Here is a 27,152-nt window from a genome sequence, read left to right on the forward strand (position 1 = left end):
CTGCCCCTTTTCGGGTCCAAATTCCACTTTTTTGGGCTCCAAATTCCACTTTTCCAACCCAAGCTTTCCTTTCCTCTCTCCAAACTCCTCTTTTTTTTGCTCAAACCTCACATATTCGGGGGCCAAACTCGCCCTTTTTGGGCCCAAACTCTCTTTTTTGCTCAAAACTCCCCAGTTTTGATCTACCAAAATATGAAGATCGATCTAATATCGATATCCAACTGAGACGGACAAAAACTCTCTAACAGTTTAAAGTTAGAAAGTGTATGTTTTATTTGGCACCGGGCACTGTGTGGGATAGCTCCCTAAGACGCAGGGCCCCGATCCAAGCAAACACGATACCTTTTCTTTCCAAATATTATAAATATCCAAAATACAAATGTATATTCATAACATTAACACCGCCCATTCTCTGCTTCATATGGAAATGAGCTTAAATGTCACTATGCATTAAGTATGCATAGTGTGTGTCCTGAATGGAGTCGGCGGTCTTGAATTGGGCCAGTGGTCCCAAAGAAGATGAAGTAACCCATCCTCCTCATTTTGACCTTTTTGCTTCTCTGAGTTTTAACAATCCTAATTACTTTAGTGACCTCTAAGTTTCCTCTTGCACGACTTTTGGATGGGCTCCCACAAAGGGAGGAAATTGGTAATTGTGAAAAAGGAGGTTCACTCTCCTGTGAGAATTTAAAGGGTTTAATAGAAAGACAATAAGAGACACATAAAATAAAGCAAAGGGATAACGGCCAGGTGCCTTGACGCTCTGCCAAGAGCACCCCTGATGCTCGAGGTGAGTCCTTTCTATACCATTTTTACTGTCTGTTCTCTATTCATATTCAAACTTTTCCCGGAGCTGTTCTGCATGGCCACTCCTTGGTTCCGCCTTTTTAGAGCGTGCGTATTCTTCGGCCTTGTGGTTTTATTTCTTTTGATTCTTGGGGTTGGGCCCGCTAGGTAAGAGTCGATGGTAGGGTGGATCTCTTAATTCTCCAGACAGTCAGGGCTGATTGCAGCTTTGGCCTCTTTGCCCCCCGGCCAGAGCGGTGATAGCGGCTCTGGGCTCTCCTGGCCGCCCGTTCTCCGGGCAGAGCAGCCTTTGGGCCCTTTTGTTCCCCGGACAAAGTGTTGATCAGCAGCTCCTCGGGCCTCATCCTCTGCTCGCTTGGAGGTTATCTTACTTGCTCACACTTGCTAATATCCTTGTTAAGAGAGAAAACTGCATCCACACAGCAAAAAGCATTTCTAACATTATATAATATCTGCCTTTATACTTGCGAGAAGCCAATATTACAATGTATGTTGATAACACGAGGAACTCTCACAATCACCGGACCGAGGGTCCCTGCCCGCGCTGGGAAACACAAAAAACCAACGGGGAACGGGGCTGACCGGGGGAAGGGAAACCCCTGTGTCCCCTCAGGGCCCCGCTCCCAGGGCTGGATTCCCAGACCTTGGATGCCATCTGCTGGGTGCTCCTCGTTATGGGTCAAACTCCAGCAGTTTTCACCTGGAAAAAAATACCCCTTTTGTAATTTCTTTGGTTATGAAGACAAATTAAGCCAATTAAGACATTTAAAAATTATATTCAACTCCTCCTGGTGATGGAGGCACAGATTAAGGATTGATGCTCACACAGCGACACAACCTACGAACAACTCTGACATCAATTTGCTACATAAATATGGATTTAGAAACTGTTCAGGAAAATTAGAAATTATGACTCACCACTGTGACTTGAAGCATCTTTTGGGATTCCCAAATAAAAAGCAGTAAATGACTGAGTATGGGGGCTCCAGAAGATTTTCTTCACTACCAAAAAGAGCTTTAAAGAGCCCTTCTTTGTCCTCTGGAAAATTCCTGACACGTGAGCTAAGGGTGAAACACATTTAGGAGCTCCAGGAGGGCTCTTAGAAACACCTGAACAGCACCACTGCCTAATCATGTCCCCTATACCACACAGCTTTTCTACAACAGCCACTCCAAAATTCCCTGTTTCCACTGGTTTGACATTTAAACCTTTTCATGCGTGGAAAACAAGACCCAGGAAACTCCAATTCATGCCTGACTTTATTACTTTAACAAACAATGCAAGTATTCCGAACTTGAGGCTTTACCAACAACGTGAAGCCAATGCTTTCCTGAACAAATAAATAACTGCAATAACCAAAATAAGGAGGTTCTTATTAAATATACAGAATTTTACAGGAAAGTAAAAAAAAACCACAAACCAACAAAAAGAAAGGGATGGATTTTCTTTTCTCAAATGTAATTGCAGCAATGTTGTCAAAACATTTAATAACCTAAGGAAAGGTTGGGTGTTGTGTTTAGAAAAGCTCTAACTGTCCTCAGCCTCCAGATTTATGTTATTTCCAAACTTTGCATAGAGCTGAACTTTGAGGTCAGACAACACCCTCTGGATCGACTCCACTCGGGATTCCAAAGCTTCGATTTCCTCTTGTAAACTCCTCTGAAAAAGAAATTAAATAAAAATCAACCAGTTCTGTACAACAAACTGAGCCAGGTTTGTCAGCAACAGGGAACCAACAAAGAGGTGCCCCTTTTCCAACTTATTCCCAGGTCTGGCTGCAGGATTTATTGCTGGGCCAAACAAAGCCTGGAGTGACGCTGGAGTGATGCTGGAGTGACTCAAATCCTAAATCCAACATCAATTTTAGACTGTGAAAGCTCCAAAGGCTGAACAGATCATCCCATCCCAGTGCCCAGCACACAGACAGCGCCGTCCAGAGGCTCCAGACAAACCTTTGCCTCCTCCAGCATCTCCTGCGTCTCCTCCAGGGAATGACTGATGAAGACATCCCCAATCTGGTAGGGAATCAGGTGGGAATCATCATCATCCAGCAGCATGATGTCATCACAGGCATCTTCCAAATTCTGAAGCTGTTTCTGTTTGCCAAGACACAAGAAAGAGGCTCCCTTTGTAAAGCATTTCACTGGACACTCCTGTCACAGCTGGATAAGGAACTCAGGGAGTTTGGATTTGGGGAACAAATCCCACCCACCACCAGGATATCCAAGAGACCAGTTTCAGAGCTGGAATTCAGCAATTCAATCCAGTAGAGACTCCTAGTCAGCACTCATTATCTGTCATTAACAGAATAATTAACTGTCCAGGCAAAGGCAATACAGCAGATTTAAATGTCACCAATCTCTGATATGCTTTTACCATTCTCTATTTCCAAAGGATCAGAAGCCTCATATCAGAACCCAAGCATTACTTACACTCATAGTAACTCGCTGCCCCTATTTTCTGTGTGCCAGCTGAAAATTAATTCAGGCCAATAAAAAGTTAATGAGATATGAAGCAAATATACCTTTTTCACTTCTATTTCTTCTTTCAGCTCTGTGATCCTGCTGGTATTCCTTGCAAATTTGTTAATTTTCTGTTGATCTTCAAAGGTGACATTGACATCTTCTGCAGCCTGCGAGGAGGAGAGGTCAAAAGGATGGATGATTGCAGTGCTTATGTTAACCTGAGTCTCACTCCAAAGCTACTCCTACAAAGTGTCTGGAAATCAGGCTGACAGCCACTACATTCTGCTTATGCACCTGATTGCTTGAAGTGCCTCTTCAAGGATATCAGAAATACCCATATTTAGCTGGGTAACATCCAATTAAAACATTGGCCATCCATAGCATCCTAAAGTCAAAGGTTTCCTTGATACTGGTGGCTGAACTGGGCACCCTGCTCCAAGTTTTCTCTGGAGAGAGACTATTGACAAGGGGGAATGGCTTCCTACTGCCAGAGAGGAGGTTTAGATGGGATATTGGGAAGGAATTCCTCCCTGGGAGGGTGGGGAGGCCCTGGCACAGGGTGCCCAGAGCAGCTGGGGCTGCCCCTGGATCCCTGGCAGTGCCCAAGGCCAGGCTGGACATTGGGGCTGGGAGCAGCCTGGGACAGTGGGAGGTGTCCCTGCCCATGGCAGGGGAGGAATGGGGTGATCTTTAAGACCCTTTCCAACGCAAACCATGATGATGATTCCGTGATTAGCCACCCTCTCGAATAAATTTTTCCTCACATGAGCTTGACCCAGCCCTCGTTTACAGCGAGCCGCACCAGCAGAGACTCGGCAAGGCCACCAGCCCCGCAGGACAAGCGCGGCGGACAGACCCCGATCCCAGCGCCCTCAACTCCCGAGCACGGCCAGCCCCGGCCCTGCCCACGGGCACGGACCAGCCGCGTTCCGGGCCTGCGGGAGCCCAGCAGGCGCCTCTGGGGCGGGAGGCGGCGGGACACAGCGGCCCGGGACACAGCGGAGGAGCTGAAACCTCCTCGGGGGGGATCGATCCCTGCGGAAAAGGAACCAAACCGCACCGCTCCCGTCCCCACTCACCGCCTTCTTCATGGTGGCGGCCATGTTGTCACCGTCGGGCTGAACCATCCGCCCTCCGCGCAGAGGAGGAGCAGCGGACAGGGGAAATAGAAAGAAGACAAGGAAAAAGTTCAGAAAAGGTCACAGATCTGCTCGAATCGGGGATTTTCTCTCTTTTCATCGCTCTCAGATCGGCGGGATGCCTCGAGAGGCCTCGGAGCACGGAATGAAGATGAAGCCACCCCTGCGGCGCTTGGTACAGCCCGGTGAGAGGTGCGGCCGCTTCTGGGCGGTGGGGCCGCCAGGGGGCGCCATGAGACGGGAATGGGATGGGATGGGATGGGATGGGATGGGATGGGATGGGATGGGATGGGGTGGGATGGGATAATGGGATGGGATGGGGTGGGATGGGGTGGGATGGGATGGGATGGGATAATGGGATGGGATGATGGGATGGGATAATGGGATGGGATGGGATGGGATGGGATAAATGGGATGGGATGGGATGGGGTGGGATACATGGGATGGGGTGGGATAATGGGATGGGATAATGGGATGGGATAATGGAATGGGATGGGATCCATGGGATGGGATAATGGGAGGGGATGGGATGGGATGGGATGGGATGGGATGGGATGGGATCCATGGGATAATGGGAGGGGATGGGATAATGGGATGGGATAATGGGATGGGGTGGGATGGGATAGGATGGGATCCACGGGATAATGGGATGGGATGGGATCCATGGGATGGGATATTGGGATGGGATATTGGGATGGGATGGGATCCATGGGATGGGATGGGATGGAATAATAGAATGGGATGGGATACATGGGATACATGGGATACATGGGATACATGGGATGGGATAATGGAATGGGATGGGAATGGGATGGAGTAGGATGGGAACGGGATGGAGTAGGATGGGATACTTAATTCTATAATATTGCCTGAATTAAAATGATGTTGGGCTTTTTTTTCTGTTCCAAACGGCTGCTCATTTCAAAACTCCGGTTCCAAACCAGTAGAAAAATGGAACAGTAGAAGATATTTTGGATGACCCTCAGGCTGAGTGTTACATTTTATCTTGGTGCATCATCACCATGCCTTGTTTCCCACTGAAAGAAGAAGTTAATCACCAAATTTCTCCCCAGAGAACCACGTTATTAATAATTTATATGAAATCATAATCCTATCTCTAAACCTCTCTTTTCCTCAGAAAACAAACTCTCATCTCTCTGGCCATTCTCCTGCTCTTCCCTAAGCCAGCTCTTCCCTCTCCTGGAGGATCCCTCTAGGCAAGGACATAGTCTAAGCCGTGGTTATTTCCCTGGCTGGATTAACTGGATAATACACATTAGCTTGGAGCCAGTGCAATTTCCTTCAAGAGAAAAGAGGTGGATTTCACAAGAATTTGATGACTCGAAGGCTTTGAAAAGAAATCTTTTTCTCCCACATGCTCGGGCAAGCTCTGTGGGATGAGCATTGCCAGGAGCAACTCACTGCAGACCTTTCTTATGTAAATAAAAGTGAAAACAGCGCACGAGTGCAAACAGCCAGCGTGGAGTAAGAGAAACCCAGTGAACCCGGTGCCCTCATTTCTCTCCCAGTTGCATAAAGGACTTGCTCCTTCTTGCTCTGGTCCCTGTTGTTGTTGTTGTTGCTGTGGTTGGCTTCACCCTGCTGGGATCCCGTCCATGCCCTGCCCTGCATCTCACATCTCCTCTGTGGTTCTTTGCACATTTTCTCCTTCCCTGCTCCAGCCTTTCGCAATCCAGCTCAGCGGGGAAGAGCATTCCCTTGCTTCTGCTGCCTCAGTGAGTCCTTTGGAGGACCCAGATTCTTCTCCCCTTTCCCTGAAGTTCCACAGACCTTTCTCAGGCTTTGGTGATCTTGAAACACCCACGCATCAACAGGGTTGTGAATTCAAGGTGCACTGGAAATGGGGAGAACTTAATGGGGGTGAAGGGGTTGGTTTATCCAGGTTTAGCCTGGATGAAGGAGATCACCTGGAGCAAAATGCACTATTTTAATTGTGCCATTGTATTAAAGGAGTGCAGCTTCCATATGTAGCCACAGGGATAGCAGGAGCATGACATTCCCAATATTCAGCAATGGGATTTATTGTGGAATGCAGGTCCTTGTCTCTGCCCTTCTTGTACCAGCACTGGAGGGGGGATGGAGGCTGAAGAAAAAAAATCCTTCTCTAAGGGTGTTCATCTTTTCAAAAAAAGATCTTAATGAGACAGCTCCTAATTATTTGTATGTCAAATCCCCCAATCAGAAATGTCTTATTCTTTTGTAATCTGAGGGAAGGAAGGCAGATTTTCTCACATCTCTACCCTCATTCTTTCAAAATATCCCCTCTTAGTCAAAAGCAACCTCACCATTTCCCCATTCCAGCCTCCTCTACGTTCACATATCCAACATTAGTTATTAAATTTCATTAGGTTCTTTCTGCAGGGCATCCCAATAAACTTTATCCCTGGTGAGGGAAAGTTCTCCCTGCCCTGCCCGTGGTGCTTGGCAGAGGTTCTGCAGTGTCCGCCGGCCACGAGGAGCCCAGGGGAGTTCCTGCTGCTCTTTGTGCCTCAGGTGGGAGCTGGAGATTCCCTTCTGCTGGGAAATCCCTGTGGCTGAGCACATTCGAAGAGCTTTACTCCACCTGTGTGAACAGCAGAGCACACACAGTGTTTTACAACCCCATCGTTCTCTCCCAGCAGAGCAGCTGCTGCCTTGTGCTGGTTTAATTCCAAATAAAAGGGAAAATCTGTCTCTGCTACCCTGCCCTTCCTCACAAGGACTTGGCTTCTCAGTATCGACAGGGAATATTCCAGAGTCCAAAATATTATCTCTATATTTCTCTCCCTCCACAGTTCACCTTGTTCAAGAAATATTTCTAGTGGTGGAACATCTCTGTTTTCCAGGAACTTTTTGTGGAAATCTCTCTATGGGGCCTGAAGCTGCAGCATCATTCTTGCCTTTTTTTAACTTTTGTGCTTCATCTTCAATGAAAACTGCTCCCAAACTGCCTGAAATTAGGTCTGCAGTCACACCCATGCAGGTAGAAATAACTTCCTTTCTAAGAGTAGCACCAGTTTCAAAAATCAGTTTGTATTCCTTGAAAAAGGCACCTAAGGAGGAGCAGTGTTCCCTGCACAACCATCACCCTGCTGGATTCTTTCATGTGAAAGCACCACAGATTTATCTGCCGCTGAATCTGAAGGCTCTCAGGGGTCTGTCATCAATGTGTCCCGTCTGTGGTGTTACTCAGCGTTTTTTCATCTGTACAAATATCTTTTTCCTCTTTTATCTGTCCTTTTTTTTTTTTTTCCTTTGGATGGGGAAAGTGTTGGCAGAAGCACAACAGAGCCTGGAAGAAGCTTTTCCTCAGAGACACACCAGAAATGCTCCTTTGCTGCTTCACCAACCAGAGCCATAAACACATAAAGCATTTTCCCAAGGGCAGCGTCGCACTCAGCACTCGGAGACCTGAAACCAAACCCTTCCCAGGAGAGGGCTGAGCTGAAATCCAGGGGCAGGATTTCAGGCATTTTATCTGATGAACCAGCTCTAATCCCTGCAAAAGCAGGAACCAGGATGTGGCCCAGAGGGGACTGAGTTCAGCCAAGCACAGCCCAAGTGCCTCTTGCCTGACTAATGGCAAAGGCAGGCAGAGCTTGGCTATTTCTTATGGCTCTGAGGGAGGCAATGGAAGCCAAATGCACTCAGCTCACAGCAATCCACGGTTAAAGTCCAAACTCATCTCTTTGGGGGTTGACAGAAGTGCTTCTGGATTCATGGTATCTTTTACATATTTATTAGAGCTTTCAGCAGAAAATACTCCAGAGCCGCAGACAGGGTTGTTCCACCCTCCCTCTGCCCTGGGATGAAAGAGCAGTGCTCCTTAATAGTAAAAACATCAAAAATCTCCTATTTATTCGCTGTTTCTCAGAAAGATAGAGACCAGGTATTAATGCAAACAGTAGTCGTGGGCAAGGTGGCGATAAAATGAATAACCAGCACCCCTCCTCTCTGAACACGTGCAGGGACAGAGCTGGGTGGGCGTCATTCAGGAGAAATTCACCAAGAATGGCACAATCAGCAGCTGGGGCTCAGGGTTCTGTCACCAACTTCACCTCCTAAACCACGTTCCTCACTTCTTGGCAGCACTTCCAGGCGCTGACCTCAGCAGAGCACCAGCTTGGAATTTCAGGGGAATTTAGACACCAGACATTAATATCTGTGAAACTCTAGAAAGATAACACAGTATAATGCAAAAATAACACGAAATACTATATTCACACAATGGAGACTTTGTAACATGCCAGCACAAGTACAAGAAATGTTTCTTTTTGTGAGATAAATGCAAGCAAATGCCCAAGCCCAACATTATTGCTGCCTTTTCTTTGACAAACTGAATAGCAGCATCCAGCTGAAACAGAACCCTCAAACCCTGAGCAAGTGACAAGAATTTGCTTTCCAAGCCTTGGTCTGAGGTCAGTTTTACCTCAGCACAAACACATCCAGCAGATCGAAAGTGAAGCGATCTGAGCAAACACTGCGGCTTCATCCACAAATCCGGTAAATGGCAGCAGCTCGGGTGTGATTCAGGGGCTTGCAGAACCAGCTGGAGCAAATTCCTCCAAGGAGTCAGGCAACAGCTATTTGTACAGGCAATTAGACACTCATAAAACAATTAAAACCTTCAGATTCTCAACTTCATTTTAGATATAGAATTTTATTTTAAATTTCAAGTGTTGATGCTCAACATCCCCTGTGTTTCTTCCCTTGCTGTTGGCAAACAGGTTTTGGTCACTTATGTTGTACAGTCAGTAATTCCACTACAACTGAAAATATTCAGAATTTTTCAGTGTCAGCACACAAGTGCTGCTTTGGGTGTTAATACATGTTAATACATATGTTAATACATCTAATTGCACATAAAGGATAATGTAAATTACTGCTCTTCAGCACAGTTTTTCTGTAAGCAGAGTTAAACCAGGAATTTTTTGCATGGGCAAAAATCACCAAGATTTTATATACTCACAGAATCACAGGATGGTTTTGGTTGAAAGGGACTCAAAAAATCCTCTTATTTCACCCCCCACCATGGGCAGGGACAACTTCCACTGCCCCAGGGTGCTCCAAGCCCCGTCCAACCTGGCCTGGGACACTTCCAGGGATTCCTAAATGCTGCTTTTTAAATTAAATAAATGTTCCTTGCACAGCTCTGAGAGGAAGGTGGCAAAACCTTCCAGACTCCTGTTCAAAGAGAAATATTCAGCCTGGGACAGTAACTATTGCACAAATCCTTCACTCCCACACCTCCCTTCCCTGCTCAGGCAGAGCAATACTGCTAAAAGAGACCAGAAACTGAAACATCCCAGAGAGTAATTCTAATCTTCGGGGAAAAATGCAAAACCTGCCAAGGCCTGAGTATTTCCAAGCTGGCTGTCAGAGCATCTTGTCCTGGGCCTCGATTCCTTGGTCTGTTCTCATCACTTTCTCCCTGACTGTCCCCCTGCAAGCTCCTCTCTAGAGGATGCAGAGTGTGTGAAGCATTGCTTGCTCTTCCAAAGCAGGTAATAAATGTTTACTCACAGAAAAGATGGTCCAAGTTTATTTTTTTTTAAGCAATCTTTGCTTGATTTAAGTCAAGAAACCTCTTCATTTTCTTGAGCTATGTGCTTCTTTGGAGGCTCCTTCAGTAGTGGAGTGTTGCAATGTTTATGGCTGAGGTGGACAGCTCCACACAGGTCACAGCCAGCTGGAAGATTCCTTGGCTGGTGGAATTTGAGCTTTTCATCCATCCCTCTGTTTTTCTGGATCCCTCTCTCAGGATTACCTTGGGCTCAGTTTGCTCAGCAGAGCTTTATCTTCACACTGCTACCGTCATCTTGGAGGGGAGTAACCATCCAGAATGTGAGATAAGAAGAGGAGTTTAGAGGTAAAAACCAGTATTTGAGTAAAACTAGAACAAAGGTTTCTTTTGCTTTCATTTCCCAGTGAATGTGAATAACTTGGAGATCTCAGTTTTCAAAGCCATTTCAGTTTCTCTTCTGCAGAGTGGGAATTACTGTACTTTCCCATCAATATTTACAGAGCTCTAAGATCTTCATCTGGAAAGAGAATTAAAAGAATTGACACAGAATTAAAAGTGTATAAACAAACCCAAGCAAAGCCTTCAATAACAACCAGAGTTTGCAAGTTGCAATCAATTTGCCTTCCCCACATTGTGAAATACCCTCCTGTGACAGACACTCTCCCTGTGTCATCTTCTCGTTCTCCCGTGGCCCTTCAGTGTTTTGTACTAATTTAGAAAACCCAGAGACTTCACAAGAATTTTAAGGCCAAATTAGCAAAAACTTTTCCCAACCAGGAGACAGAGCAGAGGTCAGGAGACAGGAGCTGTGTGAGGTGTCACAGAGCAAACCTCCTGGAGTCACAGCATTAAGAAGGAAAATCCACCACCAATTTAAAGCTGTTTCCCACTGAGGAGTTATTTTGGTGATATTTGGTGTATTTGAAGTGAAATACATGAAAATCACTCCGGTCACCTTGCATGAGCGCCAAGGTTTTGATCCGGAAGTTCAGATGTTGGTTTTAATGAGCTTCCCACGCACACCTCAGTCTCCTAAATCCAGGGGAGGAGCTCTGAGTTTGATGAGATTCCCAAGCTTTGTTCCAAGAATATGTTACAATTGTTCCCAAAAGGTAGAAGTCCCCATTACCTCAGCTCAGAAAGCAGCTCTAAAACTTGGACTTCAGGTACTGAGGGAATATTTAGTGGTGAAAAAGGTGTGAGCCAGCTGTGTGTACCTGCACAGCAGGTCTCCCACAGAAGCATCCCACTGGCAGATGGTTTCTTAAGGAATATTCTCTCCTGACATCCAAGAGAGCAGAAATCAAACCAAAAGCATAAGAGAGAAGCATAGAAAGATCAGCTCTTTAGTTTTGATCTGAAGCTATTTCCTGGTCTTTGACCTAAAATCTTCTTTGCCATAGTGGAGGAGTGAAAAGGGTTTTTCATTTTTCACTCATAGCTGTCATTTGCTGTTACATTGGAAAATATTGGGAAGTCTTGCAGATGGGCATCTGTGGGACAGTGGTGACACCTTCGCTGTTCCAGGTGCCTCAGTGGAGGGATACACCCAAAATTCAGCTCAAGAACACTGAACTGCTCTTGCTTCACTCTGGAGATAGCCCTTGATACATTCTAAAGGTCACAAATTAAAATTATAGCCTTGGGTTTAAGATCTCTTAGAAAGGAAGGAAGAAGGGAAGGCTGCAAATGCCCTTGGAGCTGCACTTGAGCAGGAATTGAGGCAATCATTAGCTGTCCCAGCTCCAGGCCCAGCCGAGCTCCCAACACCCCGGTTTCCCTGCCAGGGACTTACAGCACAGCCACAGGAGTTAAATACAACCTTTTCCATTCTGTAATTTAAAAACAGCTTCAGAGAGAGAAGATTTCATATTAACAGGGTGGTTTCCTTCCCATAGCTGTGAAGAACATGGAAAAATTGACCTGTGCCCAGTTTAGTCTTGACTTGCCTGTTCCAGACTCTTCCAAAGACATCGTTTCACAGGCACGAAGCTGTGACCCTTCAAATGAGTTCATTTTCACTCCTTAAATAGGCAGAGGGCACAAATTGCCTCTTCCTGTCTGGTTTCTCAGAACTTATCGTTGAATGGAGCCTGAACTGCCTCCAAGGACAGCAAGATGTGTTTCAGTAGCGCTGCTTCAAAGCAAACAAATCACAGGAATGTCAGCTTGTGGTGTTCCCCCCAAAAAATGCAAACCTTTGAACCAGCTAAAACTTTAAAGCCTGCCTGGGAAGTGCTCTGACCTCGTGGCCCACAGAGTATGATCCCATTGCAGAAAATCGCTGGGATGGAGGGGCAGGATTGGGAAGGATGTACAAAACTCACAGAAAAATTCTGCACTGTACATTTTCTTTTTTTTTGTACATTTTCTCTCTGCTGATCACTGCTGCCTTGGTCTTTGTATTGTTACTAATTTGACTTTGAGACGTGTGCCTTTATGTGTCAAATCCATCTTCTGATCATCCTCTGTCCTACACACCCATTGTCTGCACACTCTGCCTCTGTCAAACCCTCACATAAAGGGGATTAGATTCCCCAAGGGCAGCTTGGAAAGAAGAGAAAAGGTGGTGTGGGGTGCAGGAAAATCAATTCCCCGTGGTAGCCAAGCTGTCTTTCCTGGAAATCCTCTGGACTACAGGTAGCTCTGTCTTGCAGCAGGATCCAGCCCTGTCCCTCTCCCTCTCCCTCTCCCTCTCCCTCTCCCTCTCCCTCTCCCTCTCCCTCTCCTCTCCTCGTGGTTCCTTTACCTGTTCTTACTCCTCTCCTGCCTTCTCTTAGCCTCAAACTCTGAGTATTTCTGCGGAGTTTCTGATTAAAAGACTGGCATTAACTCATTTTTGTCAGGATTTAATGGCTAACAACACTCATAGTGAAGGGAATTTTGCCTTCTCCGATGATGCCCACTGGCCCTTTCCTGGTTACTCAGCCAGACAGGGTAAGGGCAGTTCCCACCCCGCAGCTTGTTGTTCCTCAGCTCCCTGCACTTTTTTATTCCGTCCTTTTAAAGTGCAAATGCTGCGGGAAAACTGAACTATTCTGCCACCTGTGCTCTGCAGAGTGAACACCACAGCCCCTGCACGCTCATGCGGGTGCTCGAACTCAAAAACACGAGTTAAAAAAAAAAAAAAGAAAAAGAAAAAGAAAAAGAAAAATAAACCGAGAGAGAGCTACGAGATCGCTCGCACGAGCGCCAGGCGGGCAGCGGTGTCGCTGCCTGCGGCGTGGCCGGAGATGCGTCCCTTCCTCCGGGGGACCGGAGCCGCGCATCCCGGGCTCCCAGCGAGTCCCGTCCGCGCATCCCAGGTTCCCAGCGGCGGAGGCGCTGGCGCGGTGCCTCTCGTGCCTCGCCTGAACCTTTTCATGACCCGCCTGCCCCGCGGGCTCCGCGGGCAGGGCCGGGGCAGCCGCCCCACCTCACCCCACTCAGGGCTGCCATTGGCGCGGATGAAAGTCCAGCACCTCGGGCTGCTATAAATGCACCTATGCGCGGCCGGGGGCCGGCACCGTGGCCATGGGCGGCTGCAGCATCCTCCTCCGCCGGCTCCGCGCCCGCACCTGCGGCCGCGCCGCCGCCGCGTCCTCGCTGAGCGCCCTGCGGCCGGCGGAGACGCTGCCCGGGCCGCCCAGCTGGCCGCTGATGGGCAGCCTGCCCGACGTGCTCTGGAAGGGGGGGCTCAAGAGGCAGCACGAGACGCTGGTGAGGCGGCGGAGCGATGGGGATGCGATGGGATGCGATGGGATGGGATGGGATGAGGATGGGATGAGGATAAGGATGCTGCGGCGGGGAGCGCCCCGCACTCACCGCGGGGTTTTTTCCGCTCCCCAGGCTCAGTACCACCGGAGGTTCGGGAAGATCTTCCGCATGAAGCTGGGCGCGTTCGACTCGGTGCACATCGCGGCGCCGTGCCTGCTGGAGGCTCTGTACCGCCGCGAGGGCGCCTGCCCGCAGCGCCTCGAGATCAAGCCCTGGAAAGCCTATCGCGACTATCGCGACGAGGGCTACGGGCTGCTCATCTTGTAAGTGGCAGGCGCAGCATCCCGGCCCCGGGGAGGTACCGGGAGGTACCGGGAGGACCTGGGGTGCGGGGGTTCCGGTGCCTGGGGGATGCTGCGGACGGCGGCCGCCCCCAGCCCGGCTCCGGGGGGCACCGGGGGGCTCGGGCTGCGTTCCCGAGGGTGGCCGTGCCCCCGGGGCTCGTCCCCCGTCCCCGAGGATCCCCCGCTTGTGCCGTCGGTGCGCTGGAGCATCAGCGGTGCACACGCAGCGGGTTTGGGGTTTTCTCCTGCTCTCGTTTTTCTTTGAGCTTTTCGCTTCCCAACCCCGCTGTGGTTGTTTCAACCCAGGGAAGGAAAGGACTGGCAGAGGGTAAGAAGTGCCTTCCAGAAGAAATTAATGAAGCCCGGGGAAGTTGTGAAACTGGATGCGGCGATCAATGAGGTACCGAGCTCTGAGAAATGCTTTCTCTCCCCCCGCTCCCCCGGCAGCATGGGGAATCAAAGCAGATCCGGTTTATCTGGATCGATGTTGATTTGCTCCACAGTGATAAAACCACGAGTTCAGACTCTGATCATTCAGGGAATAACAAGCACAAACTGATTGCCAGGGTCTGAGACCACACAGAAACCTGTAGCTGAGACTGTCTCCACAGAAAAATAGGATTATTCCATAAGGGTACAGGCTCCTGCAAACAGCTTTTCCCTGCTTTTCTTGCATTCGGTAGTTTTTGCCTTCACCCCTTCAGTCTTCTGCTCCTCCCCTCAGGGAACACGTCTGTCCTTAACCTCTGTGCTTCTCAGGGAGTTTGAGGAGCATCTGTGATAAACAGCTTAACCCTGTTGTGAAACCCCCGTGCTGCCCCAGAGTGAAGGATTCCACCCCTGCGGAGGGAAGCTCAGTTCATCGAAGCACCGGTAGCACGAGAGTTGTGTCAGATCCAAACATTTGTTCACAGAGGGGGAAGTTGAATCTTGTTGAAAGAACAGGGAACAAAGGGATTCCTCTCCTGCAAGATTGTTATCTGCTGAAAAGGCAGCTGAAATGTTGAATTACACCGGATTTTTATTAGTTGATGTAATTTCATCCCCTTCTTTTCTCTCTCTTCTCTCCACCCTTTAGGTCCTGGAGGACTTTATGTACAGAATAGATGAAATTTGTGACCACAATGGACAGATGGAAGACATCTACTCAGAATTCAACAAATGGTCATTTGAAAGTGAGTAGTTTTTTGCCTGGAGTGCACCTGCCAGGGCATTTCAGCTAAAATATGATCAGGGATGAATGTGTTGGCTGATTATTTCCAAACTCTCAGCTATAATACCATAGAAAGAGAGTTGCAGAGCAGCCAGGGGACTGTCAGTGCAAAATTCATCAGCATAGATAGAAACTCTTCTGTTGAGCTACCTGCATGGCTTGTAAAAAATTCAAACATCCCAGTGACTTATAAATCCAAAAACCAGGGAGATTTTGGTTCATTTATCTGGAGTGGGATCAGAAAACACACGGCCTTTCTTTGTCCATATGATATTTGTTAATTATCAGCAGTGCAGGATCAATGAACTATTCCAATAACAGAGTGTTCACAGTAGGCAGGGAATGGAAAATCCCATTTCCAATGTTCACATTGGGATTGAGAAGCACTGGAATGAGTTACCAAGGCAGAGCCTCATCCTTAGAAACCCTTCAGAGCACACTGAGGAAAGTGCCAGGAATGACACAGGGGGCAGAAACTGGCTCAGTGATTCCCAAAAAAAGGGATGGTTGGGTGTAGTGACTGAACCAGCTCTGCCAGACCTGGCTGCTCTTGGCTGGCTCATCTCAGCAGCCTCTGGACTGAGCTCCTCAAAGTGGGGTTTTTTTCCACTGTCAGTGGTGATGGTGCATTTGGAAAGGGAGAAATAGGAAGTGACAGCTTGAAAAAAAATGAGGAAAAAAAGGCAAGTGGAAAGAGGAGGAAAGTGGTGAGTGTGGGATGCTGCCAGTGTTTGCAAGTGGTTTGTGGCTGTGGAAAGGAGTAGGGAATGCTGGAGTAGACGGCCTCTTCAAGCCCTGTTCTCCTGCCACTCGGTTCTCTTCAGTAAAGTCACCAAATATATGCCAAATATCCAGATCTGCTGCTCGTGGGGATCAGTGGCAATCCTAACTTGTGCAGAAATACTGCTGTAAGGGCCCTTAGCTGGAAACCCTCGATGGGGCCCAGGCCAACGAGCAGGAGGTGTTTTACAAGTGCTGCTCTAACAGGTCTGTGTCAAGGGACGTTTTCAAAGGCTCATCCAAGCCATTCCTTGGTAATAAACGATGCATCCCACGCCGCCTTTTGTTTATATAATTTAATTACAATATTGCCCAACAACAGGTATCTGTCTGGTGCTGTACAGAAAGAGGTTTGGCCTCCTGCAGCAGGACGTAGAAGAGGAAAGTCTGAACTTCATCAAGGCTGTAAAAACGGTATGGAAGAGCCTCTCCTGGGGCCGTGGTGATTTTCTAGCCCTGCTGCGCTGGTTTAAAGGAGGCAGCTGGAAAAAGCAGCTCAGGCTTCTGTGCTACGTGTCCCAAATGACTCCTGTAGTGCCCAGCTGATCCTGGGCTTCTGCTTCCTTTATGAAATGCCTCAGTCTGACAGGGAAAATGCTGTGTGGCCATCAGGGCACTCCTGGAAGGAGAGCTCTCAGCTTGGATGGGTGACTCTGCTCCCCTCTGAGGCACCTGTGGTGCAACCCTGCTGTTTGCAGGGTGGGACTGCTGCCTTTGTGGGGATTATGCAAACACTCAGGATTTGGGGTTAGTCAGTCCTGCAGGCAGAACTGCCGTGCCTTTGGGGCTCTGGGGTAGGAACCTGCCTAATTTTAGTCATCAAACAGAGCCAGCCAGCCCTGCCTCAGTTTTTACCTCCATCTGTTGTCAAGGGAGAGAGAGGCACTGCCAAGAAGTAGCTTGTCCCACTCTCAACAGGTGCCTAAAATAAAGAGGATGAGTTCCCTGCTGAGGAAGCTCCTGGCTGTCCCTAATTTTTAGCTGGATATCCCCTAAGTGGACTGAGACCCATCCTCTCTGTCCAGGATGGAAAAACCACCAGAATTTTGCCTTCTTGAAAATTGCCCCCAACTTTCCAGCCTCGTTTTGTTCAGGGATTACAAGTAGGTGGATTAAAGAGATTAAAGAGAGATTTCCCACCCTCTTTCCCACCACAGATGATGGGCACTTTTGGAATGATGATGGTGACCCCCGTGGAGCTGCACAAGAGGCTGAACACCAAAGTCTGGCAAGCTCACACTAAAGCCTGGGATGACATATTTAAAACAGGTCATTATTTAAACCCAATTTATCTCCTTTCCCTTTATCTCTGTTTTCTCCTTGCTGGAACTGATTTTTTCACACTTGCTGCTGTTAATCCCCACCTTCAGCACGGTTTAAAACACATTTGTTGCACCTAAACACAGATCTATTCCCACGACTAACACCCAGGTTGTGGGGCAATATCCAATTCCCAGGGAAATCCCAGGATTCTGGCAGCCAGCAGTGTGATGGCACCACTTTAATCTGTCATAAAAGTAAATTAAAAATGTGTCATCTCTTTAAAGGCAAGGGTATAAATGAAAAGGGACTTCCCTCAAAGACTTGTTTTCTTGAGAAACAAGAATTGTGCATGCAACAAAACCATGTTTGCTAAAAAAAAGAAATTATAGGTTTTCTGAACAACCTGGAACATGGTTGTAAATCTTAAAACCAGCAGTAATTTAAATTATAAGGTGCAGTTTGGCTTTTGCCATCATTTTTTGACTATTTAAAATGAGTTGGCCTTCAAAGCTCAAAAATTTCTCAAACTCCAGATGTGAAGTTAAGTTTGTATTTTTAATATTTTTAAAATTTTTAAATTTCATTAATTTAAACAGTGAGAGGCATAACTAAAGGTTGAGAAAGCTTCTGGAAGGTTGTAACACTGAGATATTTCCCTTGGTGTTTGAGTCCTGGATACTTCAAGGCTTTTGGTCCTGCCAGCCACACATGCACTCATTTTATTGCTTCTTAGCTTATGTGCTTTAGGAAAGACATTTCAAACCAGTTTTGCTCAGAAAAACCAGTTTGACACCTCCACTTAAAATGAATAATTCCTTACAGGAACTGGTTTTAAAAGTGGGGATACTCATGAGCAAAATCTATTTATTTTTATTTTAAAAATCCCCAGCATGTTGAAATTTGGCATCTTTGTGCCTTCTCCCGGTAAACCCAAGGTTTACTTTTCCCCTCAGGGGGTGTGGGTGCTAAGTCCCTTTGATTTTTTAACACCTTGATCCCCTTTGAAAACCCCAGGTAATAAGTTTTACACACTCATGTTCCTGGTTGCTGAATATTTCCCTCAACATATCACCAATTTCCTCCCCTAATTTAAGAGAGCAGAATTCCCAAGAGCTTGCAGGAGCTCCTCTGTTCAAAAGGGATTTTGGGGACTGAATATTTTGTTTTAAAAGTGAAAATACCATCCTTTATTCGGTATAAATACACTCACTATTTACCCACGGCTTGAAAATAGAGCACAGCTCGGCACTTCTTTAAAACCCTGCATGTGGGACGTGGGGTTGCTGGTATTTTTATGGGATTTTGAGCGATTTTCCATTAATCCTGTGCTGCTCCTCCCTCCTCAGCCAAGCACTCCATCGACTGCCGGCTGCAGAAGCACTCTGCCAGCCCCCAGGAGGATTTGCTGTGTGACATCTACTCGGGGGGACAGCTCTCCAAGAAGGAGCTCTACGCTGCCATCGCAGAGCTGCAGATCGCCGGGGTGGAGACGGTAAAGCGGATTTCCCAAGGGTTTAAAATCTTCCCAGCTCCCCCCTTCCTTCCACAACCTGACCACCAGCATGCCTGGAAGTGAGTTAATCCTGCAGCTGCCTCAGTGGCCCAAGTGCAGAGGAATTTCTACCTGAAATCACTGGATTTTTAATTCTGGAGGACAACGGGGACTGCTCATAATCCCTTAGGCTGTCAAAATTCCATAAAGCTGTGACCAGCCACAAATGTTGCTTTGAAGTTTTGACACCTTCTTCTGTCCCCACAAAAGGAGGATTTAACCTTTCTTTTCGCCTTCTTCCAGACAGCCAACAGTTTGCTCTGGGCTCTGTACAACATTTCCCGCAATCCACACGTCCAGCAGAAGCTTTTCCAGGAAATCCAGAGAGTTCTGGCTGCTCAGAAGAGCCCAAGTGCTGAGAGCCTGAGGAATATGCCTTACTTAAAAGCCTGTCTGAAAGAATCCATGAGGTAAAATTCCCAAAAAACTGGCAAAACCATCACCAAGCTTTTCACCAGCGTGTGTGCTATAGGGAGAAAGAATTTTCTAGTACACAGGATTTTGTTCACTTTGCTGTTTGAGGTAAAATATGAGAGATAAAGGAAGGCAAATTGCTGGGAATTTAACCCATTGTTCTCTTTCCCTGCAGATTGACTCCATCAGTGCCTTTCACCTCTCGCACCATTGACACAGAAATGGTTCTGGGAAATTATGTGCTGCCCAAAGGGGTAAGGCAATTAATTCAGCTTTTTAGGATGTTTTTCCATTTATTAACTCCCCTTTAAACCACAGAAGCTGCTCATATTTCAGTCTCAAATTGGCTTTGCAAAAGTACCAGGCCCAGGATAAGGAATGAGGAATTCACCCCCAGGATTCCCATAAACACAAACCCACTCCTACCTGTGCTGCTGTTGGATTTAGGCAGAAATAATTTGCCTGACAACATTTTGATGCGCTGTTTCAAAATATTTCAAATTTTCCTGTGATTCTCTGAGGAAACAATGACCTTTTCGATGTTCCAATTAAGTTTTTGGGAATTACATGACCTCTTCTGAGGAAGCTGCTGCACTATATTTTTCCATGCCGGAGCTGACTCCCTCGGGAGCTCAGGGCTGATTTCTAACGCTCTTCTCTCTCTTGCTTTGCTGCAGACGGTGCTGATGATAAACAGCCATGCCCTGGGCTGCAGCGAGGAGTATTTCAGGGGCTGGGCTGAGTTCAGGCCCGAGCGCTGGCTCCAGAGGGGCTCCATCCACCCCTTCTCCCACGTCCCCTTCGGCATCGGGAAGAGGATGTGCATCGGGCGCCGCGTGGCAGAGCTGCAGCTGCACCTGGCCCTCTGCTGGGTAAACACCCAAAAAGGGGGTTCTGGGGGGGTTTTGCTCCTCCAGCTGATCAGATCCAGAGCCCAGCACGCTAATGGGGATCTTTTATTGCAGCTGATCCGTAAATACCAGATCGTGGCCACGGACCACGAGCCGGTGGAGACGCTGCACTCGGGAATCCTCATCCCCAGCCGGGCGCTGCCCATCGCCTTCCGCCGCCGATGAGGTTTGTGCACGGGGCTCTCCTGAACACAGGAGGCTTTTTTTGGGACCTGGTTTGGGATTTTTATGGAAGAAAACAACTTGTGTTTGTCTCCATTCTCACAGCGCCAGAGCCATCCCGATTCGTTATTTTAACAGGAAATTTCCTGCATTTCACACAGCGCGTGGTTCTGGAGTTAATTTTATGTCCATGCTTTCTGTGCATGGTGCAGGTCAGAAAGGGGGAAATCCAAGTACAGCCACTGAAAATAACAGCCAGTGTCTTGTTAGAACTTCTCCACTGCATTACCAGAAGGTATTTCCCAGAAAAGAGCATTTGAATTTGAGCATCAATTTGCAGATTAAAAAGAAGATGCCTTAGTGAAGGAACTGCTCACTACAGAGTTCAGATAGCAAAACTTGATTTGAAGCAGAAGGATAAAGAAAATCTATTTGTAAATAGTCAGGCAGTGTTGCAATTTACACATTTTTGAGTGTAGGATTTTCTCTCTCACAAGGCTATATAAATGAGCTAACAAATAACTTATTTGTACAACAACCTAAATTGAAAAAACAAGTCTCTGATCTAGAATTAAATCCTCCTATTAGAAATCAAGGACATTTCAATATTGGGGCAGTTATTTTTTTTGCCACCCAGCACCACAGGAAAAAAATCCCAATTATAATCTGAATATTCACTCCTTTAACTGAAGTTTGTTCCGTGCTGTTTGCTTTGAAATAATCACTATAAAGATTCTTTGTTTTGTTCAATACAGGTTGCAAAAAGTAAAGGAGAGCCCTGCTGCTGCTTCCTCTTAAAAGAGAGAACCATGAACTGGAGAAGTCAAAGCTGTGGAGGCTCCAGTAACCAGGGAAGGATTGCACGACTGCTGAGCCAGGAATAGCGCCAGGAAAAGCTCCCAGAGTGTTTTGTTGGGAAAATGTGCTTAAAAGGAAAGAGAAATGTCAAATGCTTTCATAGACCTGTGGAAGTCCAGGGATTTAGTGCAGCTGAGGGATTTACAGGATGAGGAGCCCTGGAGGGTTATGGATGGGAGGTTGTTTAACAGCCCAGTTTGGGGAGAGCTGCCTCCAGTTTGGGACCAGTCACAGCTGAACTGGCCTTGGCAGCTTGGAGTGGGAGAGCTTGGGAAATCAGCTTGAGGGAAAGGAAACTGCCTCAGTTCTTATCAAATTACCAGTGCCATGAGAAGGGAGTTTGGAGTCTGGAAAAAGGCTAAAACTAGGCTGGGAAATTGGGATAATTAAAGAAATGGATTTCCTTGGCATTCTTCACTGCCTGGGAGGAGGGAAATAAGGACAAATGCGCATGGCAGGATTTATTGCTTTGGTTTGAACAGTTGCAGTCCTGTGCCTGGCACACCCTCTGCTCTTCCCCATGGATTTCCATCCCTCCAGCTCCTGCACAAGCCAGTTTATCCCACTTCTATTGTAAAAACTCAGTGGCCTTCCACTGCGTGAAAAGGCCTGATCCGGAAATGGAACCACTGGAATCCTATGGGTTCTGCCACTGGAAATGATGATTATCCTAACAGGATAGTTACATTAGATTAGTAACATAAAATTATGCTTCAAAGCACAATTTCACAGGAGATAAGGACCTTAAACACGTCAAAGGGGTCTGTTTCTAGTGGTAAAGGTTAAAATTGTTACTTCCCAATACAATGCTGGGTTTTGGCTGTTTGCTCGCTGGTTTTACACTTTTGCAGTTTCAAGTGGAGATTTAGATCTCTATAACCCTGAATTTATTTTTTTACATGCTGAACTGATGCAAGTTCTTACTATTTGTTGGTCTGTCTCTTGTTTTTCATTTGTTTGTTCTCCTCTGTTATGCTCACACAAGTAAATGTACCCCCATTACAATGTATAAAGCAATTTGTGCATTATCTGAGTATTTCTAGGCAGTTTTGTAAGAAAATAAAGAGTTTTATTTTTATCTCTAGAATTAGTCTTCTATGATTTATTACAAAGTCTTTGCAGCTTTACAAAAGAGGCTTCTGCATCCTCAGCGTGGTCTGGACACGTTTCTGCCTGGCATGGAGGTCCCAGCGATGGGATTGTTCCATTCCTCTGCCATGACAACAAGATAAAATCCATACAAAGTTCTGAGGAAGGATGGAAATAGCTTGAATTTTTGCAGAATCAGAAGAAATGGTGCATATTTTCAAAATGCCATCCCTCAGTCCTGTCCCTGGTAGGGTGAGGGTGACACTGAGAGCAAACTCAGCAGAGAAGTGGGATGGGAGATCAATCCCCAGAGAGCTCGGGCTGAGATGCAGGTCTGTGTGTGGGACCTACCCAAATCCTGGGACAAAAATCCACCCAAAGCCTCCTTTTACAGCATTATAAATTAATATTACTGCATTGGAGCTAATGGAGCTGTGCCAATATGGAACAAGTGCTGAGAGAAACAGTTTGTTCAGTTCCAGGCATCTCCGACTGCTCACAAATGCTCTGATGATTTAACTTGTGGAGGCAGCCAAAGAGAAGTGGTGTTATCTCGTTGAACTGCCCTTGACAGCCTCAGTATCAGCTGTTTCGAAACCCTTTATTGCTCCTGGGCAGTAAATCACAGGTTGATATTTACTGGACTGCTTAGGATTTTTGTTACTTAAATTTAGTGGCCTCAAAGATCCACACGGGTGTTGCTGTGAGGAAGGTTTTGACTTATTCTGTACCAGCTCAGGTACAAATCTGTGCTCTCTGCTGGATGACCAGCAGTCCAATAACTGCTGAGCTGGAAAATTGAGCTCCAGAATCTTCAGAGTTTTTCAGGTTCCTGAAGTTTGCAAAGAACTTCATTAATCTGCTACCTCCAAGTAAATGTCCGAAGCAATTTACCTAGGAAATGGGTAATTATCAAACTACACAGATAATGAATGACCAACCCAGACTTCCCCATTCAGAAACCAACAGAGCTTTCCTTTCCCTCGGATTTCCGGAGCAGAAACCCAGCAGGATGCCCTGAGATTAATAAATATCTGGGAAACCTTTTGCCCAGCAGGATAAATCCAGTGCAGTCCTTTGCTGCTTTGAAATGAGGCCCTCATTCAGAATTCCCATTTCAACACCACTTCCCTGGGATCATTTCCTGCAGTCACTCCTCAGAGGAAGGTAGCTGGATTGTAACTTTAATGGAATTAATTGGCCTCCACCTTCCCTGTCTCAACAAGGAAGGGAGCAAGGCTTACCTGTCCAAAAGGAAGTGAATTCTGTTCAGGCTTTAGGCATGTTGGAATTGAAAAGGCAAAGTTGTAGCCAGCTAATCCATGCTTTTTATGGATAAAGAATGCCGGTTTTGAGGCCTGACAATCTGGAATTTTTGATCTGTGCTCTGTTCCTGACAAGCTGGCACTCCAGCTTGTGCTCTGAGTCAGTCCCTGCAGAGGGATTTAGACACCTTCCCCTGCTCTCATTAGGACAGAGAATGCTCAGGTTTGTCCCCTCCAGCCTAAGAAGGACCTTTGTGCTCAAAAACCAGATGCAGAATTCACATCTCTATCAATACTTTAATTAATGGGGCAAAATAACCCAAAATCTGAAAAATTAATTCTGCAAATTGTTTGCAGCTAAAGTTCATTTCAGGACAAACGTTCAGAAAATTCATCCCATGCCTCATTTTAAACATGTGAAGTTTCATTTTTAATTTAATGGCACTGCATGTGGGTGGGTGGGTTTTTAATGCATTATCACTTCTCAGAAGAGGAGAAAGTTGGACAATTTTCAGTCAGTTGTGGCACACATCTTCAAAATCAATGGAAGAGTTGTAGCTTTTTTCTGTTGGCAGAAAAGGCTCCTTTGTTTACTTCAGATAGTTGAAGCAAGAGGTTTGTTGAGATTGAAGCTACCAGCAGCTCATTAATCCCTCACCCTGGGTGTATGTATAATTTGTGGATTGATATATCAAGGTGTGGGTGGCTGCATTCAAATTTTTTTTAAAGCAACCTTCCAGGCAAGGCTTGGAGAAAAGTGTGAGTATTGCATTATGAAACTGAGCACTGTGCTTATTCACTTATATTTATTCTTGGGTAGTTTTGAGTATCAGCTTTGAAGAGAGTGAAAACCAGAGTCTTTCTTGTCAAACTTCCTTAATGCCTCATACAATTCCTGTATGGATTTCACCTCCTATATTCCCACACCCTGCTAGCAGAGGAAGGACTACATTGAATTCCAGCTCTTGTCCATGGTTTTTATCTCAGTTCTGTCATCTTTGTGCCTTTGGAACAACCTAACAAGTTAAACTTCAGCTGTAGGACTTGGATCCAGAAGGAATCTTAGAGAACTTTACATCGTAGGGTTTGGATGGAGCAGAACACTTCTGGAGCAATAATTCCTGACAGGAAAAGCAACAACGAGGTCTCTCTAAAAAACAAAGTATTTTTCTCCAGGGGACAATGTCAAAACAAGTGCGGAATGGAATGCATTTAATAATCAGGGAAATGATCCTGTGCTTTCTTGGGCACGTTCCTCTCAACAAGTTCAAACTCTTTGCCTCTAATTTTCCATGTGTTGAGTGAACTCCAGGCAGTGGAAGGGAAGGGAAGGGAGAAGGGAAGGGAAGGCGCTGGAGTCAGCTGCTGGCAGGGACAGCAGCAGAGCCATAAAGGGGAGCCAGGAGTACAAAAATTACCCCAAATTGGAATATGCACGTCCATGGTACTTTACCCTCCACTATCAACTCCAGTGTCCCGAAACTGGAATGGAAATCAGAGTCTCATCTGATTTGTGCTGCTGGTGAACTGTGCTCCACATAAAAACAGGAGATAGGAGAGGAGCAGGGGAAAGGTGCAGATCTTGTTTACCTCAGATTAAAGGGTGCCCTCACTGCAGAGGGACTTCCAGCAGCACAAAGTTGGCTCAAGGGGAAGAAAGGAAAAAGGTTCTCCAAATTTAATGGGAATAATGGAAGGAAATGTTTGGGAAGCCTCAGGCAGGTTCACTCATCCAGGCTTCCAAGCTCCCTCAAAAAAGCCCTTCTTGTTATCTCAGTTCTACCAACGGGAACCACAGGGAGATTTCCAGTTGAGATCAGTGCCTGAATCTGGCTCTGAATCTTTTTCTCCAGGGCAAAGGTACCCAGATATCTGCTCAGGGCTCAGCCAAGAGCCAGCTCAGTCCATGGACAAAGGCCACCCCCTGCCCAGACCTGGGAGCTGCTGTGGTGGCTTGGCAGGGACACCCAACCTCAGCCTGCAGACACCAAACACCATCCTCAAACTGCTGGGATTGAAGTGTCTGTGCTACCATAAAGCACAGCAGAAAACCTCAGCTGGGGCCCAAATTTTGGTCATTTTAAATGGGAGCAGAAGTAGAACAAGGAGGACTTTGGGGGCAGGATAACAATATAACTGGGACCATCCAAAACTTTTGCTCTGTTCAGGAGATGCCAAGTGTTGGTGCTCTGGAAGAATCCTGTGTTCACTCTGGCTGTGTTTGAAAGCAACAGGAAGGAAAAGCTTTAAACATTGCTCCTTGTAACATTCAGCATCTCATTCAACACAAATGAGAAGCTTCAAAGCACACTCCACTAAAATAAAATAAAAAACCAACAAAGAGAACAGGAGATATTTTATATGCAGTCAATGGTATAAAGTTCTAAAGTAATTGGACACCCTGGACATTCTTATTTGGAGCTTCCACTGCCACTGGAGGTGGCACTCAGTGCTCAGGTTTAGGTGACAAGGTGGAGATTGAGCTAAGGTTGGACTCTTGGGGATCTTTTCCAACATAAACTAATCTGGGATTCTGTGATTCAAGACATACGGAGGGAAGCTGGCTCCATAAGAGATCAGGCATTTGGTTTCCTAAGAAAATTCAATTTTTCAAAGTTCATCTCTAAGTGCTCACTCTTGGAAGGGCTGATAAGAAATACAGGCTGAGGGAAACATTTGCAGGGAAGTGAAATGTCACTTTATCAGATTTATTAATTCCAGAAGCAGTGGTACTTCCTACCTGCCTATTAAATACCTATTTGTGTGCAGACTGAAAAGGATTTTCAGGAACAGAAAGTGCCAGAGAGTTGCAAGAAGAATTCAGGCTTGTAATTGCAATTGTAATTTTATTTATTGACTTCTTTATAGATGATGCTCTCATTTAGACACCATGGGCAGCAGTTAATGGGAGTCAATGGGAGTTAAATTCTTCTGGAATGGAAAGAACTGGTCCCTCGGAGCTGCTCATACCAATTCCAAAGGAGAGGGTAGCTGGGGGAATTTTTTAGGTGTGGTTTGCTCACCTGCAATAAAAGCCCTGTGGAGATTGCACCCCAAGGAACTTCGTGGTTCACAGACCAATTATGAGCCCTTGTCCTTCACCCCCTTTCGTGACTAGGGATCCGGGGACTTTGATCCAGACAAAACCCCTTTTTTGCAGGGTTGGTTTTAGTGGGATCACAGGGCTGCTCTGACTCACCTCCTGGCTGCAAAATCACTGGAGTCAACAATGGGAATGAGGCACCAATTTGTACCTGGGGATGAGACCCTGGAGCTGGGAAGGACAAGACAACCCTTCTGTGCAGCCAAAGGAACCAGGAAGGATCCCCAAGGTCTCTCTAAGAGAAATATGGGTGCTGAATCATTTGTTTGAGATGCAGACCCTCAGGTTCTTAAATATTAAAGTGAAATGAAGCCATCTAAAACCAGCAGGATTTTAGGTTTTTGTTCCAAACACCAAAATTTCACTTTGGACACACAAGAACCTCTCGGGGACTTCCCCTCTGGTTTGAATGAGAAAGATCCAATTGCAAAAGGTATTTTTGTTGCTGAACAGTGGCAAAACAACTTCCCAGCACAGGGCCGGGCTCCAAGGGAAGCCTGGCAAGGAAGGCATGGGAAGGCGTGCCCCAAGACATTTTCCAGACAGGATAAAGCTTCGAACACAGT

At 46.6% G+C, this 27,152-nt stretch overlaps 2 protein-coding genes and 1 long non-coding RNA gene across 3 annotated transcripts; 1 reads left to right on the forward strand and 2 right to left on the reverse strand.

Moving 5' to 3' along the window:
• Positions 1-2,049: 2,049 nt before the first annotated feature.
• PFDN4 (prefoldin subunit 4) lies at positions 2,050-4,454 on the reverse strand. The gene is made up of 4 exons (XM_039563701.1): positions 4,353-4,454; positions 3,333-3,440; positions 2,761-2,904; positions 2,050-2,467 (listed from the first exon to the last, which is right to left on the reverse strand). The coding sequence occupies exons 1-4, from the start codon at positions 4,398-4,400 to the stop codon at positions 2,336-2,338; spliced, it is 432 nt and encodes a 143-aa protein (XP_039419635.1). The 5' UTR covers positions 4,401-4,454; the 3' UTR covers positions 2,050-2,335.
• Positions 4,455-8,135: 3,681 nt separating this feature from the next.
• LOC120411081 lies at positions 8,136-13,825 on the reverse strand. The gene is made up of 2 exons (XR_005603497.1): positions 13,741-13,825; positions 8,136-10,453 (listed from the first exon to the last, which is right to left on the reverse strand). It is a non-coding gene; the product is annotated as an uncharacterized LOC120411081 (long non-coding RNA).
• Positions 13,232-21,515, forward strand: LOC104687601 (1,25-dihydroxyvitamin D(3) 24-hydroxylase, mitochondrial). The gene is made up of 12 exons (XM_039563700.1): positions 13,232-13,635; positions 13,765-13,955; positions 14,283-14,376; positions 15,055-15,151; positions 16,292-16,383; positions 17,127-17,238; positions 18,579-18,724; positions 19,028-19,194; positions 19,374-19,452; positions 19,876-20,070; positions 20,164-20,275; positions 21,027-21,515. Exons 1-11 carry the CDS (start codon positions 13,450-13,452, stop codon positions 20,272-20,274), a joined length of 1,470 nt encoding a protein of 489 aa, XP_039419634.1. The 5' UTR covers positions 13,232-13,449; the 3' UTR covers position 20,275; positions 21,027-21,515.
• The last annotated feature ends 5,637 nt before the right edge of the window (positions 21,516-27,152 follow it).

The sequence above is a fragment of the Corvus cornix genome, chromosome 20, assembly GCF_000738735.6.
Source record: "Corvus cornix cornix isolate S_Up_H32 chromosome 20, ASM73873v5, whole genome shotgun sequence".
Classification (NCBI taxonomy): domain Eukaryota; kingdom Metazoa; phylum Chordata; class Aves; order Passeriformes; family Corvidae; genus Corvus; species Corvus cornix.

What these genes read in the sequence shown, in the direction of transcription:
- PFDN4 (XM_039563701.1), bottom strand. Translation starts at nt 4,400, where the DNA reads ATGGTTCAGCCCGACGGTGACAACATGGCCGCCACCATGAAGAAGGCG. An exon ending in AAGAAATAGAAGTGAAAAAG is followed by an intron (nt 2,905 to 3,332) that starts GTATATTTGCTT and finishes CTTGGCAAACAG; the next exon opens with AAACAGCTTCAGAATTTGGA. An exon ending in AGATGCTGGAGGAGGCAAAG is followed by an intron (nt 2,468 to 2,760) that starts GTTTGTCTGGAG and finishes TTTCTTTTTCAG; the next exon opens with AGGAGTTTACAAGAGGAAAT.
- LOC104687601 (XM_039563700.1), top strand. Translation starts at nt 13,450, where the DNA reads ATGGGCGGCTGCAGCATCCTCCTCCGCCGGCTCCGCGCCCGCACCTGC. An exon ending in GGCTACGGGCTGCTCATCTT is followed by an intron (nt 13,956 to 14,282) that starts GTAAGTGGCAGG and finishes GTTTCAACCCAG; the next exon opens with GGAAGGAAAGGACTGGCAGA. An exon ending in ATTATGTGCTGCCCAAAGGG is followed by an intron (nt 19,453 to 19,875) that starts GTAAGGCAATTA and finishes GCTTTGCTGCAG; the next exon opens with ACGGTGCTGATGATAAACAG.